The sequence below is a fragment of the Nomascus leucogenys genome, unplaced genomic scaffold (genome assembly GCF_006542625.1).
Source record: "Nomascus leucogenys isolate Asia unplaced genomic scaffold, Asia_NLE_v1 Super-Scaffold_241, whole genome shotgun sequence".
Classification (NCBI taxonomy): Eukaryota; Metazoa; Chordata; class Mammalia; order Primates; family Hylobatidae; genus Nomascus; species Nomascus leucogenys.
Window position 1 is genome coordinate 2299072 of NW_022095767.1, and position 19100 is coordinate 2318171.

General features: G+C 45.7%; 1 protein-coding gene across 4 annotated transcripts in view; it reads right to left on the reverse strand.

The window, feature by feature from the left end:
* The window catches only part of INSR (insulin receptor), a 175349-nt gene that overhangs the window by 20801 nt on the left and 135448 nt on the right, over positions 1-19100 (reverse strand). For 2 of the 4 annotated variants that reach the window (XM_030807712.1, XM_030807713.1), the window contains exons 10-13: positions 17000-17201; positions 14664-14699; positions 7427-7701; positions 6291-6430 (exon numbers count right to left, since the gene is read on the reverse strand). In XM_030807712.1, coding sequence (XP_030663572.1) covers positions 6291-6430; positions 7427-7701; positions 14664-14699; positions 17000-17201 — 653 coding nt within the window. The remainder of the gene's footprint in view (positions 1-6290; positions 6431-7426; positions 7702-14663; positions 14700-16999; positions 17202-19100) is intronic. The other 2 variants (XM_030807714.1, XM_030807715.1) reach the window with 1 other exon arrangement.

Here is a 19100-nt window from a genome sequence, read left to right on the forward strand (position 1 = left end):
AGAACGTATTCCTCCCGTCTGAAACTTTGTACTCTTTGGTTCACATCTCTCCTTATTCTTCCTTTGATTGTTTTTTCCCTGACCATTTTAAAATGCAAAAGTGGGCAGAGTGCGGTGGCTCATGCCTGTAATCTCAACACTTTGGGAGGCCAAGGCGGGCAGATCACCTGAGGTCAGGAGTTCGAAACCAGCCTGGTCAAGATGGTGAAACCCCGTCTCTACCCAAAATACAAAAATTAGCTGGGTGTGGTGGTGCACACCTATAGTCCCAGCTACTCAGAGGCTGAGACAGGAGAATTGCTTGAACCCGGGAGGCGGAGGTTGCAGTGAGCCGAGATTGTGCCACTGCACTCCAGCCTGGGCGACAGAGCAAGACTCTGTCTCAAAAATAAATACATAAATAAATAAAATGCAAAAGTGACTCCTAGCTTACAAATCATTAGAAATCAGGCAGCAGGCCACATTTAGCCAATGGGATATAGTTTACTGACTGACCCCTGGTTTAAGAGATTATATGGTTTGTCCGCGATCTCATAGCTGCAAAGTGGCAGGGCCAGCTCTTGAACTCAGAACTGTCTGGCTCTACAGCTAGTCAGGAGGCTGAGGCAGGAGAATGGCATGAACCCAGGAGGCGGAGCTTGCAGTGAGCCGAGATCGCGCCACTGCACTCCAGCCTGGGTGACAGAGTGAGACTCTGTCTCAAAAAATAAATAAAAAATAAAAAATAAAGAAAGGAAAAAAAGAGAACTGTCTGGCTCTAGAACTTCTCTGTCCCTAAGACCACTGCAGAATATTTTTGCCATGTCTCCAGCAAAATTAGAAAAGGGTGGAAATGAAGGATCTGCAGGGCCTATGCCAGATTTCCTGCCTTTCCCTGCAACTCCCAGCCTCTGTTGCATCAGAACCAAATGGATAAATGGGCTTAATGTCTAAGGACAAACAAAAAAGCTCTTTCTTTGCCATGGTGCTGTCTTTCGATTTTTTTTTTTAAATCATTATAAAAACAGTTGAAGCCTGGGCACGGTGGCTCACGCCTGTAATCCCAGCACTTTGGGAGGCCGAGGCAGGCAGATCACGAGGTCAAGAGATCGAGACCATCCTTGCCGACATGGTGAAACACCATCTCTACTAAAAATACAAAAATTAGCCGGGCGTGATGGTGGGCGCCTGTAATCCCAGCTACTCAGGAGGCTGAGGCAGGAGAATCACTTGAACCCGGGAGGCGGAGGTTGCAGTGAGTCCAGATCGCGACACTGCACTCCAGCCTGGGCAACAGAGGGAGACTTTGTCTCAAAAAGAAAAAGAAAATGTGGTACACTTCGCCTCAAAAATAAATACATAAAATAAAATAATAAATAAATAAAACAGCTGGAATCCACCCAAATGGAGATTCGCAAAGTGGGAAACATACCCTGTGATAAGCACGTAACTAGAGATAATTCCAGAACTTACGAGAAGAGACAGGAGGCTCTCGGGAATAAGACCATGAAACCTGCAAGCATCGAGACAAAACTGAAAAGTTTTCGAAACAGTTCCAAGCTAATAGTGCATGCAGAGAACCGGGCTGGAACATTTAGGAGGGGGGTGGAGAGTGGAGAAGAGAAAGAAATGTAAAAAAAAAAAAAAAAAAAAAAGCCAACAACCCCGTGCTTATCATGTGACAATAACAGCAAGAAAACAAATCAGTCTGGTGGCAGAGGTGGGGGCAGGGAACTCCAGTCCAAAGTTTCTTCCAAGTGGAATGAGTCACCGAGTAGAGAGGGACAAATAAGCAAATATAGAAACCCAAGGTAGCTGCTATCCGGGACAAAGGGGAAATGCATCTTCGTTTTTTTTTTTTTTTTTTGGAGACAGTGTTTTTCACTCTCGTCACTCAGGCTGGAGTGCAGTGGCACGATCTTGGCTCACTGCAACCTCCACCTCCCGAGTTCAAGCGATTCTCCTGCCTCAGCCTCCTGAGTAACTGGGATTATAGGTGTGTGCCACAAAGCGAGACTCCAGCCTGGGCAACAAAGCGAGACTCTGTTTGAAAAAAAAAAAAAAAATTAGCTGGGCATGGTGGCAGGTGGCGGGTGGCGGGCCTGGGTGACACACCATGACTCTGTCTCTAAAAAAAAAAAAATTTTTTTTAACGGGAGATACTGAAAAATAATGCAATTAAATAGCTAGAGGTGGCTTTGTTTATGAAACTAGCAAAAGAAAAAAAAATACCTTCCACCAGCCGGGCATGGTGGCTCACGCCTGTAATCCCAGCACTTTGGCAGGCGGATCACAAGGTCAGGAGTTCGAGACCAGCCTGACCAACATAGTGAAACTTCGTCTCTACAAAAAGACAAAAATTAGCCGGGTGAGGTCGTGGGTTTCTGTAGTCCCAGATACTCAAGAGGCTGAGGGAGGAGAATCACTTGAACCCAGGAAGCGGAGGTTGCAGTGAGCCGAGATCGTACCAATGCACCATAGCCTGGGCTACAGAGATAGACTCCATCTCAAAAAAAAAAAAAAAAAAAAAAGATGCAACTGACCCAAAGGAATCCTGGATCCAGCCATGTCTGAAGCTCTTCAGTTGTTCAGCTCTGGGAGCTAATAAGCTTTTCCTCTATCATAAGGTAGTCTGGATACAGGGGGATTCTTTTTTTTCTTTTCTTTTCTTTTTTTTTGAGACGGAGTCTCACTCTGTCACTCAGGCTGGAGTGCAGTGGCGTGATCTCGGCTCACTGCAAGCTCCACCTCCCGGGTTCACGCCATTCTCCTGCCTCAGCCTCCCAAGTAGCTGGGACTACAGGCGCCCGCCACCATGCCCGGCTAATTTTTTTGTATTTTTAGTAGAGACAGGGTTTCACCGTGTTAGCCAGGATGGTCTCAATCTCCTGACCTCATGATCCACCCTCCTCGGCCTCCCAAAGTGCTGGGATTACAGGCGTGAGCCACTGCGCCTGGCGGATACACGGGGATTCTTAACTGCTGGGGGATAACAACAAGAAGGAACTAAACTCCAGAGCGTGTAATTTTAACTTCTATGTTACACTGAACAAAGGTCATCCCAAACATTTTATGTTATTTTTTTGGAGACAGAGTCTTCTTGCTCTGTCACCCAGTCTGCAGTGTAGTGACTGAGTCACAGCCCACTATAACCTGGCGCTGCTGAGCTCCAGCAATTCTCTCCTCAGCCTCCCAAGTAGATGGGACTATAGGCACAGACCACCACACCTAGCTAATTTTGAAATTTTTTTTGCAGAGATGGGGTCTGGCTGTGTTGCCCAGGCTCAAACTCCTGGCCTCAAGCGATCCTCCCACCTCAGCTTCCTGAGTCACTGAAATTATAGGCATGCGCCACCATGCTTGGCCCCCAAACATCATTTTAAATGGCTCTTCATCCACCAATTCTATGGATGCACCGTCTTCCATGTGTTCATTCTCCAATGGATGGACATCTAGTGGTTTGCATATTTTGCTACTGATGAAAATCTTGTGCATAGAGCTTTGTTTCCTGCCCCAAATTTGAATTATTTCCTTAGGGCCTACAGGATTAATACATATAGGATAATATATTAATAAACTTTGCAATTATGGCCCCCAGGGAATCATGACTTTCTGTATCTATGAGCCTCTGGAAGCCTCAGTATCCAGCTGGAGGATGTATTGTACTTCCTCATTCTGGGCTTAGCCACGGGCTCACTTTGCCAAACGGACACTAGCAAATGTGATGTAAACAGAGTCCTGAGAAGTGTTTGTATATGGGGCATGTCCTTCCTTGCCTGGGTTAGCTCGCTGGGCAGTGAGAGAACACATGGGGACAAAGCTCCAAGTGCCCCCAGCTGAGGCCCCAGCCATGTGAATGAGGCCATCCGGCTCCAGCCAGACAGGCCCAGGACAAAGGAATCACCCAGTGAACCTGCAGAATTGAGAGAAAGAATAAATGTCCTTTGTTTTAAACCAGTACCTTTGGGGGCAGTTTGTTACGCAGCAAGAACTGACTGAAACAATAACTAAAGCTGTCAATCCAAAAAGCTAAACTGCTTTCCAGATAAAATTAGTATTACCTAACATGGTAAAAACCAGAGGCAATCCAAATCCCCAAAAATAAATGATACCCCAGTCATGAGATTAAATTCTATGTAGCAACTACAAATCATAATTCCAAAGGCTATTGTGGACAGAGACATCAAAAGGCAGAAGAAAGTAACTCATGAATATGGATTAGAGGCATATGCACATTTGTGCCAATTAAAAACTAGCTGAACTCTGTATGATAAGGAATTTTATTTTAAAAATGAATGTTGAAAAAGGCAAATCAAGCCATTCATTTAGCAAATAGGGCCCCAAAATAGGCCCAGAATGACAAGTTCAGTAAGGACACTTTCTATTTTGAAAGTTTACTTTTTCTGTGAAGCTGTGAAGGGCCACATATAGTCTCTGTTGCGTTTTTTTTTTGTTCTTTTTTTTTTTTGAGACAGAGTCTTGCTCTGTCGCCCAGGCTGGAGTGCAGTGGCACGATCTTGGCTCACTGCAACCTCTGCCTCCTGGATTCAAGCAATTCTCCCTGCCTCAGCCTCCCGAGGAGCAGCTGGGATTACAGGCGCCCGCCATCACGTCCAGCTAATTTCTGTATTTTTAGTAGAGACAGAGTTTCGCCATGTTGGCCAGGCTGGTCTTGAACTCCTGACCTCAGCCCTGCTGCACATTCTTTACAATGCTCTGCAAGCCAGATTTGGCCCACAAGCCACAATAATTTAGAATTACATCTCAATTCTAAATTATTGTCAAAGCCAAAATCTTTGGTTGCCAAGAGTAGATGTGGTCCCAGGAGGGGTAGAGGGAGGTCCACCTGGTTATAGGAGGACTCTCTCTCAAAGTTCCAGGAAATCAGACATTTTGCTGTAACCTCTGTTAGCTGTTGGCAAACTCTGGCCCACCAACTAAACCCGGCCCACCACTTGTTTTTGTAAATAAAGTTTTATTGGCACACAACCACACCCATTCATTTACATATCACCCATGGCAGCTTTCTCAATAGAACGGTGGAATTGAGTAGTTGTAACAGAAATCATCTGGCCACGGAGTCAAACGTATTTACTATCCAGACCTCTGTGGTAAAAAAAAATTGGCAGTTTCTGGATTGGAGTATCAGTCATGCATTTGGATCATGATTCTATTCTTCCAGGTTTTGTGCAGCAACTTAAACTCTGGAAGCCTCAGTAGCCAGCTCACTGGGATAACGTGAGGACATATTATAATTCCTCAGTCCCAAGAGGTATATTATTTTTGCATTTTGGCATTTCTGAAATTGTAATGCATCTTACAAGCAATGCATTTTACAAACACTTAACAGTACTCAGGATCTATATTCTAGGAAAAAATAAAATAAAATTAGAATTAACAGCACTTTTTTTTTTTTTGGTCTGGCTGTCCATAAAAATAACGGGGCCTCTCAAAATTTCCTAGAGGTAATAAAATGTGATCAATGAGATACTCTGTGTAATGTGCTGAATGTGTTTGGGACATACAGTGAGCCCTGGGAAGAGCTTAGCAACTGTTTGGGTTCTTTTGGGTTATTTGTCTTGGATTCTGTGTCTTGTGCATCTCTGCATTCACCCAGCACCTTGCATGGTGTCTGGCTGAATGGAAGCATCTAATGAAAAGTAACTTACAAGGTTTTTTGTTGTTGCTGTTTTTGAGACAGAGTCTCACTCTGTCACCCAGGCTGGAGTGCAATGGCGCAATCTCTGCTCACTGCAACCTCCAACTCCGGGGTTCAAGTGATTCTCCTGCCTCAGCTTCCCACCTTGGCCTCCTGAGTAGCTGGGATTACAGGTACCCACCACCACGCCTGGCTAATTTTTGTGTTTTTGTAGAGATGGGGGTTTCACCATGTTGGCCAGGCTGGTCTCAAACTCCTGGCCTCAAGTGATCTGCCTGCCTCGGCCTCCCAAAGTGCTTGGATTACAGGTGTGAGCCACTGTACCCAGCAACTTATAAGGTTTTAAGACTCAAATAACTCCTTCTAAAGTGAAATGAGTCTCCTGTTGTGGTGGGAGGTAGACATCATTCAACTTAGAGGACACAGCTGGAAAGCAGTGTGAGAAACTAAGAAAAGTAACAAGCTCCTAGACTGGCATTTCTGAACCATATTCCTGGGAAGTCAAGTATCAAGACTTTAAGTGCTAATAGCACAGTATCTGATGAGAGAGGCACTAGAATCAGAATTTCAGCAGAGGAAGGAGGTACCAAGGGCAACTCTGAAGGGGCATACTGAAGTGTGAAGGGACATGCCCAAGAGTCAAGGGCCTTACCTCATCGCCATATCGCCGATAACTCACTTCATACAGCACAATCAGACCATTGGGTTCCTTCGGCTCCTGCCACATCAAGTGGACGACGTTGTTCTCAAAGATTTCGTGCGTCACAGGGCCGACAATGTCATCAGCCTTGGCTGTAAGGAGAGGAAGTGAGAGGCAGGAATGTAACTCTTGGATCAGATCCCACTTCTGCCACCTGCCCGTGGTGCAACCTTGGGCTGGTGACGTCATTTTCCCACATCCCATTTTCCTCATCGGAGAACAGACATCTAAAACTCATCCCACAAGATTGTTAGGAAGATTAAATGGGTTACTTTCTGCATATAACTTTTTTTTGAGACAGAGTCTTGTTCTGTCACCCAGGCGGGAGTGCAGTGGTGTATTTTCTAAAGTTTACATAATGGTTGCCTATGACTCTTATAATTTAAAAATATGGCCTGGCATGGTGGCTCATGCCTGTAATCCCAGCACTTTAGGAGCTCAAGGTTGGTGGACCACTTGAGCTCAGGCCTTGGAGACCAGACTGGGCAACATGGTGAAACCCTGTGTCTACTGAAAATACAGGCATGGTGGCACATGCCTGTAGTCCCAGCTACTCGGGAGGCTGAGGTAGGAGAATTGCTTGAACCCAGGAGGCGGAGAGTGCAGTGAGCCAAGATTGCGCCATTGCATTCCAGCCTGGGCGACAGAGCAAGACTTCATCTCAAAAAAAAAAAAAAAAAAAAAGGCCACGTTCGGTGGTTCACGCCTGTAATCCCAACACTTTGAGAGGTCGATGTGGGTGGGTCACTTGAGCCCAGGAGTTCGAGACCAGCCTGGGCAATATGGTGAAACCCCATCTCTACTAAAAATACAAAAATTAGCTGGGCGTGGTGGCGGACACCTGTAGTCCCAGCTACTCGGGAGGCTGAAGCAGGGAATCACTTGATGCAGGAGGCAGAGGCTGGAGTGAGGGGAGGTCACACCACTGTACTCCAGCCTGGGTGACGGAGCAAGGCTCCGTCTCAAAAACAAATGAAGGCCAATGAGGTAAAATACAGATACGCATTGCTCAGAGGGTGGAGAATCTGTCCTTGGTCAGCCTGGATGTCCCACCCCATGACACTCGGACCCCGGAGCAGCAGCCCCACCTTCAGGCATGGTCCTGGCACTGACGTAGGCTGCCACACTGCACCGTTCCTCAGGGGTGTCTTGGTTGCAAGCCTGCAGCTCGATGCGATAGCCCGTGAAGTGTCGCAAGCCGGAGATGACCAGTGACTCCTTGTTCACCACCTTCTCAAAGGGCCTGTGCTCCTCCGGACTCGTGGGCACGCTGGTTGAGGAAGTGTTGGGGAAAGCTGCCACCGTGGGCACGGCTGCCGTCACATTCCCAACATCGCCAAGGGACCTGCGTTTCCGAGATGGCCTGGAACGACAGTAGGACATGCATGATCACACCATCACCATCATTTTTTTTTTTGAATGACAATAAAAGATGGACAAAAAAAATGGAGAATAAAAGCCTTGATTAAGAAGAAAGATCAGAGTGCAGGAGGGTGCAGCAGTGGGGAACATGGATTACAATACAGACTGCCAGGAATGACCACCCAGAGCAGCTTTCAAGATGCCCTTGTGAGCATCTGAAGGATTAGAGCAGGCCCACCTCGTGAGGGATGAGTGCTTCTAAGACCATCAATAGTAGACACACACCGATATTCCCCTCGACATGCTCAATTTCAGGTTTTTCATTTTGCAGATAAATAGGCCAGCCAGGGTCAGTGACAAAAATAAGACACCAAAAGCACGTAAGAGTCTAGCTTTTCAGGAAGCCCTGCCAAATGGCATTTGCTCATTGGCCCAAGCTACTGATTGACATCATTAGTTTAAACAGGAAAAAATACATCTTCTCCTTCTTATGACTGCTTAAGACACCTGCATAATTTGAGTGATTAAGCTGCAATTCTTAGAAAAGGAATCACATCACTCAGGTCAGGAAGATTAACTCCAAGAAACATCTATGCAATCGGCACACTTCTCCCCATCCCTTAAGAAGATATATTAAACAACAGATGTTGATAGCTAACAAATTTTAAAATACAAAGAAAAAAGGATAAAGAAGAAAATGTAGGCTGGGCGAGGTGGCTCACGCCTGTAATCCCAGTACTTTGGGAGGCCAAGGTGGGCAGATAATCTGAGGTTAGGAGTCAAGACCAGCCTGGCCAACATGGGGAAACTCCGTCTCTACTAAAAATACAAAAATTAGCCGAGCCTGGTGGTGCATAGCTTTAATCCCAGCTACTCAGGAGGCTGAGGCAAGAGAATCGCTTGAACCTGGGAGGCGGAGGTTGCAGTGAGCTGAGATCGTGCCACTGCACTCCAGCCTGGGCGACAGAGTGAGACTCTGTCTCAAAAAAAAAAAAAAAAAAAAAAAAAAAGAAAAAAATATAAATCACTCATAAATCCACAGCCCACTGCTTCCTTTGGACAATTTTTCCCTGTAAATATTATGTGTGAACATGATGAGGATCAAGCCTATTTTATAAGTAAACTTTGTTTACTTATTATATTGGAAGCATTTACTAAATATTTTCCTTTCAACATAACATCTTAACTAGGAGAGAATTTGGGGACTTTTCCTTTTTAATATTAGGGTTTTCCTCCATCACCTACAAAAGTAGCGTGTGCTCCCTGCAGAAAACTTGGAAAACGATGAATGACTCTAAAATATTCCATTTACTACATGAGTCATCATTCACTTAACCATCCTCCTTAATTAATTTATTTATTTATTTTGAGACAGTTTCACTCTTCTCGCCCAGGCTGGAGTGCGACGGAGCGATCTCAGCTCACTGCAACCTCCGCCTCCTGGGTTTAAGCTATTCTCCTGCCTCAGCGTCCTGAGTAGCTGGGATTACAGGAGTCCGCCACCACGCCCAGCTAATTTTTGTATTTTTAGTAGAGACGGAGTTTCGCCATGTTGGCCAGGCTGGTCTCGAACTCCTGACCTCAGGTGATCCGCCCACCTCAGCCTCCCAAAGTGCTAGGATTACAGGCATGAGCCGCCGCACACGGCTTTTTTTTTTTTTTTTTTTTGCTGTTATAAATATTCCTTTGATCATTGTCTGATTGTCTTATTACTTCCCCAAAGTAGATTCCTAGAGGAAAATATTACTAGGTTCAGGGAGATAGGAAACTCTTTAAGCTTCTTAATACCTACGACCAAATGGTTGTCCAGAAACTCTATATTGACTTGTGGTTTCACCAGCAGGCCATAAGACTGCGTTCCAGGACAATCTCAGCAACCTTAAGCCTTAATAGTTTTTTTTTTTTCTTTCTGTGTTTGTTTGTCTAGATCTTTAACCCAAGAGATTAAAAATATGCTATCACTCGACTACGTTATTTGCGGATCTTTATATTACTGAGTGTGACTTCATTTTTCCCTTATTGATTCTCTGTGATTCTCCAAAGAATTGTCCCCTCCTTGTCCTTTGTCTGTTTTTCCATGAATTTCTTGTGGCTTCCTTACTCCTGTGTTGTTTATTCGTTAAGGATATTAACCTTTTATGTATTGTGCTATACAACTTACCCTTTTCCATTTGCCAGTAAGCTTTCTTTAAATGATTTGAAGCAGGCTTTCATGTTTATTTGTACAATTTAATATATCAGTAACGTTTTAAAATTTGTTCCTCTACAAGTCATTCTAGATGGGGTTATTACGAGGTGTGCTAAGGTTTTATGGCAATTTTGAAAGGGATCTTTTTCCTTATTTTATATTCTAATTATTGCTTGTGTATCTACGGTCTTTTTGCTTATTTCTATTGTACCTACTTTCCCAAACTTTAACTGATTTTAAAAGTTTGATAATTGGCTTTCTTGGGTTTTCAATGACACACTAGAAGAGGGGTCAACAAAATTTTCCCGTAAAGGGCTAGATAATAAATATTTTGGGTTTTGCAAGCCAAATGACCTCTGTCACAACTACTCTGTCATTGTAGCTTAAAGCAGCCCTAGATGATGTGTAAACAAGTGGGTGGGGTTGCATTCCAATAAGAGTTCATTTACAAAAACAGGCAGCTGGCCCATGGGCCATAGTTTGCCTACCCTTGAGCTAGACACTCTGCAAATAGCAATGACTTTATTTCCCACATTCCATTCTTTACAACTCTGATTTCTGTTTCTTGTCGTATTACATTGGCTAGATGCCCAGAGAAATGTTAATTAGTAATGATGAGATGGGGCTTCCTTGTTTTGTTCCTAACTCTGCTAAGAATAATTTTAAGAATGACGTTAGCTTGGCTGTTGGTTTAACCTAGGTAACATTTATCTTGTAGAAGAAATATTCTATTACGAGTTTTATGAAGCCTCTTTTTTTTTTCCTCCCCTTTCTCTAAGTTGGGAATTTTAAATTAAGGTTATTGAAACAGATATGATCTTCCTTGTTGCACCTCTTGATGAAATAGATGATGTTATCAAATCTTCTGATCTTAAACCATCCTTGCATTTTGGAGATAAACAATATTGCCAGTGCAGTGTTTTATTTGGGACATTTGAATCTAACATCACATATTAGCTTGGCCCGTTGCTTTTGTTCAGTGCAGTATCTTTGTCAAGTTCTTTTTTTTGAGACAGAGTCTCGCTCTGTTGCCAGGCTGGCGTGTGCAATGGTGCAACCTCGGCTCACTGCAACCTCTGCCTCCCAGGTTCAAGCGTTTCTCCTGGCTCAGCCTCCCAAGTAGGGGATTACAGGCATGTGCCACCATGTCTGGCTAATTTTTGTATTGTTAGTAGAGATGGCTTTTCACCATGTTGGCCAGAATGGTCTCAATCTCTTGACCTTGTGATCCGCCCACCTCAGCCTCCCAAAGTACTGGGATTACAAGTGTGAGCCACTGTGCCCGGCCTCTTTGTCAAGTTCTTTAAGGGTGTTATGTTTATTTCATAAAATGAGCTGGGATAATTTTTATAGATTTCTATGCCCTAAAATAGTTTTTATATTATAGGAAATAGTTGCTCTTTCAGAATTTGAAAGAACGTGTCTATAAAACTCTCCGGGCTAAGGGACTTTTTTGAGGAAATTATTTGACACATATCTTTTTCCAAGGTTCATAACCACTTAATTTTTCTGCTTCTTTTTGAATCCATTTAGACAAGTTAAATTTTCCCACCTTACTGAAACTTTCAAATTGAGCAAGTGCACCATTGTCCAAAGAACTTAACACATTAAAATTTTCTTCAGACACTAGTTTTATGTCATCTTCTTTCCTTCTGGTTTGTGTTTTCCCTTTGATTATGTTTACCATAGGCTTAGCTGTTATTGCTTTTCCCTTCCTGTCTAACACATTTATACTTTTATAGTTTAAAGTTTATTCCTTAACTTATCAATCCCTTTAAATCTGCTAAGCAACATCAAAGCCAAGCTTTGACAATATTCTACAAGTTAAGGTATGTGATATTCACATTTTCATTTTCCAAAAGGACTTCAATGGAAGTTTCCATTTCTGCTTTGGCCCAATAGATATGTAAGTGTTTAACTTTTTAACTTTTTTTTTTTTTTTTTAAGACAGAGTCTCGCTCTGTTGCCCAGGCTGGAGGGCAGTAGCGTGAGCTCGGCTCACTGCAACCTCCGCCTCCCGGGTTCAAGTGATTCTTCTGCCTCAGCCTCCTGAGTAGCTGGGACTACAGGCACACATTACCATGTCCGGCTAATTTTTGTATTTTTAGTAGAGAAGGGGTTTCACCATATTGGCCAGGCTGGTCTCAAACTCCTGACCTCAGATGATCCGCCTGCCTGGGCCTCCCAAAGTGCTGGGATTACAGGTGTGAGCCACTGCGCCCAGCCTGTGTTTAACTTTTAACCAACAAGAAGTGAAGTTTTCTGTTTAATCTTTTGCAATTAACTTTTAGTTTCTATTGCAATGTCATCAGAAAATGTGTGGTCAGAAAACAAATCCTACTTTGGAGGCAGTTTGTTAAGATTTTCTTTGTGGTCTTTTTGTGTTAAAAGACCAACAACATTCTAGAATGGAAAAGAAAACAGCTCCACCACTTATCAAGCCAAAGATATATCCGTATTAGCAAGATTCAGATAATTTCTATACAGGCACAAATGGTCTTATGAAAATAACCAAGACGTTGGTGCTTCATGAATAACTACTGAGAAATTGGTATCTCAACAACCAGAGATGTAAAATGGGCTCATCAAATAGGCCAAATGAGTTTATATACCAAAAAGATTATAACCAAAAGGACCATGAAGTGGCAAAAGACAAAGCATCAACTGATTTTTTTTTTTTTTTTGAGACAGAGTCTTGCTCTGTTGCCCAGGCTGGAGTGCAGTGGTGTGATCTTGGCTCACTATAACTTCCAATTTCTGGGTTCAAGCGATTCTCCTGCCTCAGTCTCCCAAGTAGCTGGGATTACAGGCATGCATCATCATGCCCGGCTAATTTTTGTATTTTTAGTAGAGACGGGGTTTTGCCATGTTGGCCAGGCTGGTTTCAAACTCTTGACCTCAGGTGATCCGCCTGCCTGGGCCTCCCAAAGTGCTGGGATTACAGGCATCAGGCATGAGCCACGGCGCCCGGCCTAGGCAGCATTTCATTATCCAACAATCCCACACTAAACTGGTGATCTGAACCAAGGGTCCTTCTGCCCCCATCCCCCAGGAGGATATTTAGCAATGTCTGAAGATATTTTTGGTTATTACTACGTTAGGGGGAAGATACACTGCTGGCATCAGATGAGTGAAAGCCAGGGATGCTGCTCAGTGTTGTTGGACAGTGCCCTAGAATAATCTGACCCCAAATATTATTTATTATTATTACTATTATGTATGTATGTATGTATGTATGTATTTATTTATTTTTGAGACAGAGGCTTGCTCTGTCACCCAGGCAGGAGTGCAGTGGCAAGATCTCGGCTCACCACAACCTCTGCCTCCAGGGTTCAAGCGATTCTCCTGCCTTGGCCTCCCAAGTAGCTGGGACTACAGGTGTGCGTCACCACGCCCGGCTAATTTTTATATTTCCTGTAGTAATGGGGTTTCACCATCTTGGTCAGGCTGGTCTCGAACTCCTAGCCTCAAGTGATTGCCCCGCCTGGGCCTCCCAAAGTGTTGGGATTACAGGCCTGAGCTACCACGTCCAGCTGTGGCCCCAAATATCATTAATAGCAGGACTGAGATTGAGATCCGCTTTGGACCAAGCCCGCACATTTTTAGACGGTTCTTGGCTACAGTTGGTATTGCACATAGCCACTAGAGGGCAGCTCAGGCCACACAGGTGCCTGGGAAAAAATAAATAAATAAACACGATGCTAAAGGAAGAAAAGCTCTCCAAGTGGTCCCAACTTGCCTCTTTAATCTCACCTCCTGTTCCTCCCAAAAGCCCACGACAGGTAAACATCTCCTTACCTTTCTCCCAAGTTCTCCAAGCTTTTTCTCTCTGCCAGGACCCTACCGCTTCATTCTCTTAAGACACAAGTTGAAAAGAAACGTCCCTGGCCGGGCGCGGTGGCTCACGCCTGTAATCCCAGCACTTTGGGAGGCCGAGGTGGGCGGATCACCTGAGGTCGGGAGATCGAGACCAGCCTGACCGACATGGAGAAACCCTGTCTCTACTAAAAGTACAAAAATTAGCCGGGCGTGGTGGCGCATGCCTGTACTCCCAGCTCCTCGGGAGGCTGAGGCAGGAGAATTGCCTGAACCCAGGAGGTGGAGGTTGCGGAGAGCCGAGATCGCACCACTGCCCTCCAGCCTGGGCAAAAAGAGTGAAACTCCATCAAAAAAATAAATAAATAAAAATAAAAAGAAAGAAAAATAAAAAGAAAGAAAGAGAAAGAAGGAAGGAAGGAAGAAAGAAAGAAACAAATGTTCCTGGCTCTCCTCCGTGGAATTCAGTGAGCGACACGGTGTTCTTTTGTTCATACCCTGTCGCCCCTTCATGAAAATATTCTGTTTCCAGATCAACCTCCCTTCATGGTGTAGGAGCTGCTGGGTCGGGGCACCCAGCCGCTGGGAGCTCAGACTCCGGGGACCCCCACCCACTTCTGCAAATGCACGCAGGAGGTGCAAAGAGATGTTTAGTGAGCAAACAGTGGCTGCAAACAGTGGCTGCAAACAGAAGGCTGGGAGGAGGTACCCAGGAAGCACTCCCATGATTCTGTTTTAGCAAGAGTGTGTTAGTGAAGGTTTCTCCCCACGTTCGTGCCCAGATTTCATTTCAGAGTGAAGGCATTGGATTTCTGAATTGGTGAAGCATCTGCTCTCCAGCACAGCAGCCCGCCGCATGCAAAAAGCCACAGAAACCCCTGGGTTCTCCAAGGCATCTGCCTGGCACGCCACCGGCCCTGCGCGGAGCAGGCACCAGGGGTCGCACAGGTGAGTCATACCTAGGGTCCTCGGCACCAGTGCCTGAAGAGGTTTTTCTGTGGAAATAAAACCAACTCCTTTGAGGACAGAGGGAACTTCATTAGACAGACCACTGGGCTGACACTTGGAGGCCACACGTGTCCGAGTAAGGGCACCCTGGCTTTGACCCTGGACCACTCGCTCCCATCACTTGCTAGAGGGAGTGACCTACATCTTTCCCAGCAGGTGCAGGGGTCCAGCAAGGGAAGGGGAAGAAATCAGAGAAAATTCTCCCCAGAGACGGCCTGCCGAGGTGGCCCTGGGATGTCAAATGTGACTACATGTGGACATCACAACTGACTCAGCCACTTCTCCAAGTCTGGCAGAATTTTTATTTTCTTTTCCTTCTTTCTCTCTCTCTTTCTGCTTTCTTTCCTCTTTCTCCTTTTCTTTTCTCTTTTTCCTCTCTCCCTCTGTCTCCTTCCTTCCTTCTTTCCTCTTTCTCTTTCTTTTTCTCTCTTTCCTTCCTTCACTTGCTTTCTCTTTCCTTCCTTCCTTTTTCTTTTCATTTTCTTTCTCTCTTTCTTTTTCTTTTTTTTGCTTTTTTCTTTTTCCCGTCGTTCCTTCCTTCCTTCCTCCCTCCTTCCCTTCACCCTTCCTCCCTCCCTCCCTTCCTTTCTGTCTTTCCTTTCTTTTTTTCTCTTTCCTTCCTTCCTTCCTTTTCTTTCTTTCATTCATTTTATTTCTCTCTTCCTTCCTTCCTCTTTCCCTCCCTCCCTCCCTTCCTCCCTCCCTTTCTCCCTTCCTTCCTCCCTCCCTTTCTCCCTTCCTCCCTCCCTCCCTCCCTTCCTCCCTTCCTTTCTCTCTTTCCTTTCTTTCTTTTTTTCTCTCTTTCCTGTCTTTCTTTTTTTCTCTCTTTCCTTTCTTTCTTTCCTTTTTGAGACAGGGTCTTGCTCTGTTGACCAGGCTGGAGTGCAATGGTGCCATCATAGCTCACAGCAGCCTCCAACTCCTGTGCTCAAGCAATTCTCCCGCCTCAGCCTCCAGAGTAGCTGAGACTACAAGGCATGCACCAACATGTCTGGCTTTTTTTTTTTTTTTTCCTTTTTTAGTAGAGATAGGGTCTCACTCTGTTGCTCAGGCTGGTCTCCACCTTTAGCCTCAACTGATTCTCCCACTTCGGCCTCCCAAAGTGCTGGGATTACAGGAGTGAGCCACTGTGCCCAGCCAACATTTTGTTTTTAACAGGTGAAACAGTAACCACTTGGATGCCTGGGCTGTCCCACTGAACATTCTTTTGGACTCAGGGTCATAGGGGAAACATGCAACAAAAAAAGAAGAAAAAGAAAAGAAAAAAAAAGAGGATTCTTACACATTGGTGGTTCTGGGAGAAAAGTCTGCTCGGGTGAATAGCATTGGTAAACATCTGAACAGACACTTTTAATTTTTTTTAGAGACAGGGTCTCGCTCTGTCACCCAGGCTGGAGTGCAGTGGCGCCATCATTGCTCATTGTAGGCTCCATCTCCTGGGCTCTTGTGATCCTTCTTCCTCAGCCTCCCCATGAGCTAGGAGTTCAGGCATGCATTACCATGCCTGGCTAATTTTTAAATTGTTTTTTTTTTTTTTTTTTGTAGAGATGGGGTCTCATTATGTTGCCCAGGCTGGCCTCAAGCAACCCTACCACCTCGGCTTCCGAAGTAGCTGGGACCACAGGCTTACACCACTGCACCCAGCTAAAGCCTCAATCATCATGGCCAGTCACGGTGGCTCACACCTATAATCCCAGCACTTCGCGAGGCCGAGGCAGGCAGATCACCAGAGGTCAGGAGTTCGAGGCCAGCCTGGCCAACATGGCAAAACCCCGTCTCTACTAAAAATATAAAAATTAGCTGGGCGTGGTGGTGCGCACCTGTAGTCCCAGCTACTTGGGAGGCTGAGGCACAAGAATCATTTGAACCCGGGAAGGGGAGGTTGTGGTGAGCCAAAATTGCACCACCGCACTCCAACCTGGACGATAGAGTGAAACTCTGTCAAAAAAAAAAAAAAAAAAAGAGAGAGAGAGAGAGAGAAAAAAGTGTTAATCGTCTAATGGAGTTTGTTTTTGAACTCAGATGGAGACCAGTTCAGGAGAGGTAAGAAAGGCAAATGCTGAGTTTTGTCCATTTTTCCCCTTTTGTGTGATTATTTGATCTTCCTGATAAAATTCCCCTTGAAATTTCGAAATTGCAAGATCTCTTCCTCCACCCAGGAAAGGGCTCCATTCAGACTCCACCCACCCTTCTGCCATCCCACTACCTCTCAGTCCCTAAGTAATGACCTTCCACCAACACCAAGCCAACTGGCACCCACTAAGAGCGCCCAGCGCCAAGTCCTGACCTGGGGACGAAAACCACGTTGTGCAGGTAATCCTCGAACGTCTTCCTAAACGAGGACTCCTCCAGCTCCTTCAGGATCTGAGAGTCTGTCTTTGGACAGGAGCAACATTCGCCGGCCGAATCCTCATATTCACTCTGGTTGTGCTTCTGAGAATCTTCAGACTCGAATGGTGGAGACCAGGTCCTCGAGGGCAGCTTCAGCCCTGCAGAAAGAAACAGAAAAGAGGGGCTCAAGCCTCTGCGGCTGAGCACACATACACACACACACACACACACACACACACACACACCACACACACCACACAACAGACCACACATACACACACCACAACACACAACCAAACACACACCACACATACCACACACACAACCACACACAACCACACACGCACCACACACCCACCACAAACACACCACACAACAGACCACACATACACACACCACACACAACCACACACACACCACACATACCACACACACACAACCACACACGAACCACACACACACCATACACACCACACACACACACACACACACCACACACACACACACACACCACACACACCACACAACACACACACCACACACACACATCACACACACACCACACACACCACACACACCACACACCACACACACACACCCCACACACCACACACCCCCCACACACCACCATACACACACCACACACCCCACACCACACCACACACCATACCACACACCACACACACCACACGCACCACACACACCACACCACCACACCACACCACACACCACTCACACACCACACAAATCACACACAACCACCACATACCCACGCCACACACCACACACACACCATACACCACCACCACCACACACACCACACACACACAGAGTGAAGGGGGCCTTCTCAGAGAAGCTGAGCTGAGACACAGCCTAGATTCGAGTTCCGCTTTGGAAAAAAGCCAGACACTGTGGTTCACATCTGTGGTCCCAGGTTCTTGGGAGGCTCAGGTGAGAGGATTGCTTGAGCCCAGGGGGTCGAGGCTGCAGTGAGCAATGATTGTGCCCCTACACTTCAGCCTGGGTGACAGAGTAGAACCCTGTCTCAAAAGATTAAAAATATAGCCGAGCACAGTAGCTCACACCCGTAATCCTGGCACTTTCGGAGGCCAAGGTGTGAGGATCATGTGAGCCCAGGAGTTCAAGACCAGCCTGGGCAATGTGGTGAAACCCTGTCTCTACTAAAAATAAAGTAAAATAACCAATAAAAATAGGCCAGGCAGCTCACACGTGTAATCCCAGCACTTTGGGAGGCCGAGGTAGGCAGACCACCTGAGGTCAGGAGTTCAAGACCAGCCTGGCCAACGTGGTAAAACCCTGTCTCTACTAAAAATACAAAAATTAGCCAGGTGTAGTGGGGCATGCCTGTAATCCCAGCTACTCAGGAGGCCGAGGCAGGAGAATCACTTGAAGCTGGGAGGTGGAGGTTGCAGTGAGCCAAGATGATGCCACTGCACTCCAGCCAGGGTGACAGGGCGAGCCTCTGACTCAAAAAAATAAAATAAAATAAAATAATAAAATATCTGTGTCTAGAGTGTCATCTGAGAAGTGCATGTCAACATGTTTTATTAGGTTAGTGCACAAGTAATTGCAGCTTTTGCCATTAAAAGTAATGGCAAAAAACCAGCCGGGTGCGGTGGCTCACGTCTGTAATCCCAGCACTTTGGGAGGCTGAGGCGGGCGGATCACGAGGTCAGGCGATCGAGACCACAGTGAAACCCCGTCTCTACTAAAAATACAAAAAATTAGCCGGGTGCAGTGGCGGGCACCTGTAGTCCCAGCTACTGGGGAGGCTGAGGCAGGAGAATGGCGTGAACCCGGGAAGCGGAGCTTGCAGTGAGCTGAGATCACGCCACTGCACTCCAGCCTGGGTGACAGTGAGACTCCGTCTCAAAAAAAAAAAAAAAAAGTAATGGCAAAAAACCAAAATTACTTTTTTTGTTTGTTTGTTTGTTTTTTTGAGATGGAATCTTGCTCTGTCGCCCAGGCTGAAGTGCAGTGGCGCGATCTCGGCTCACTGCAAGCTCCCCCTCCCAGGTTCACGCCATTCTCCTGCC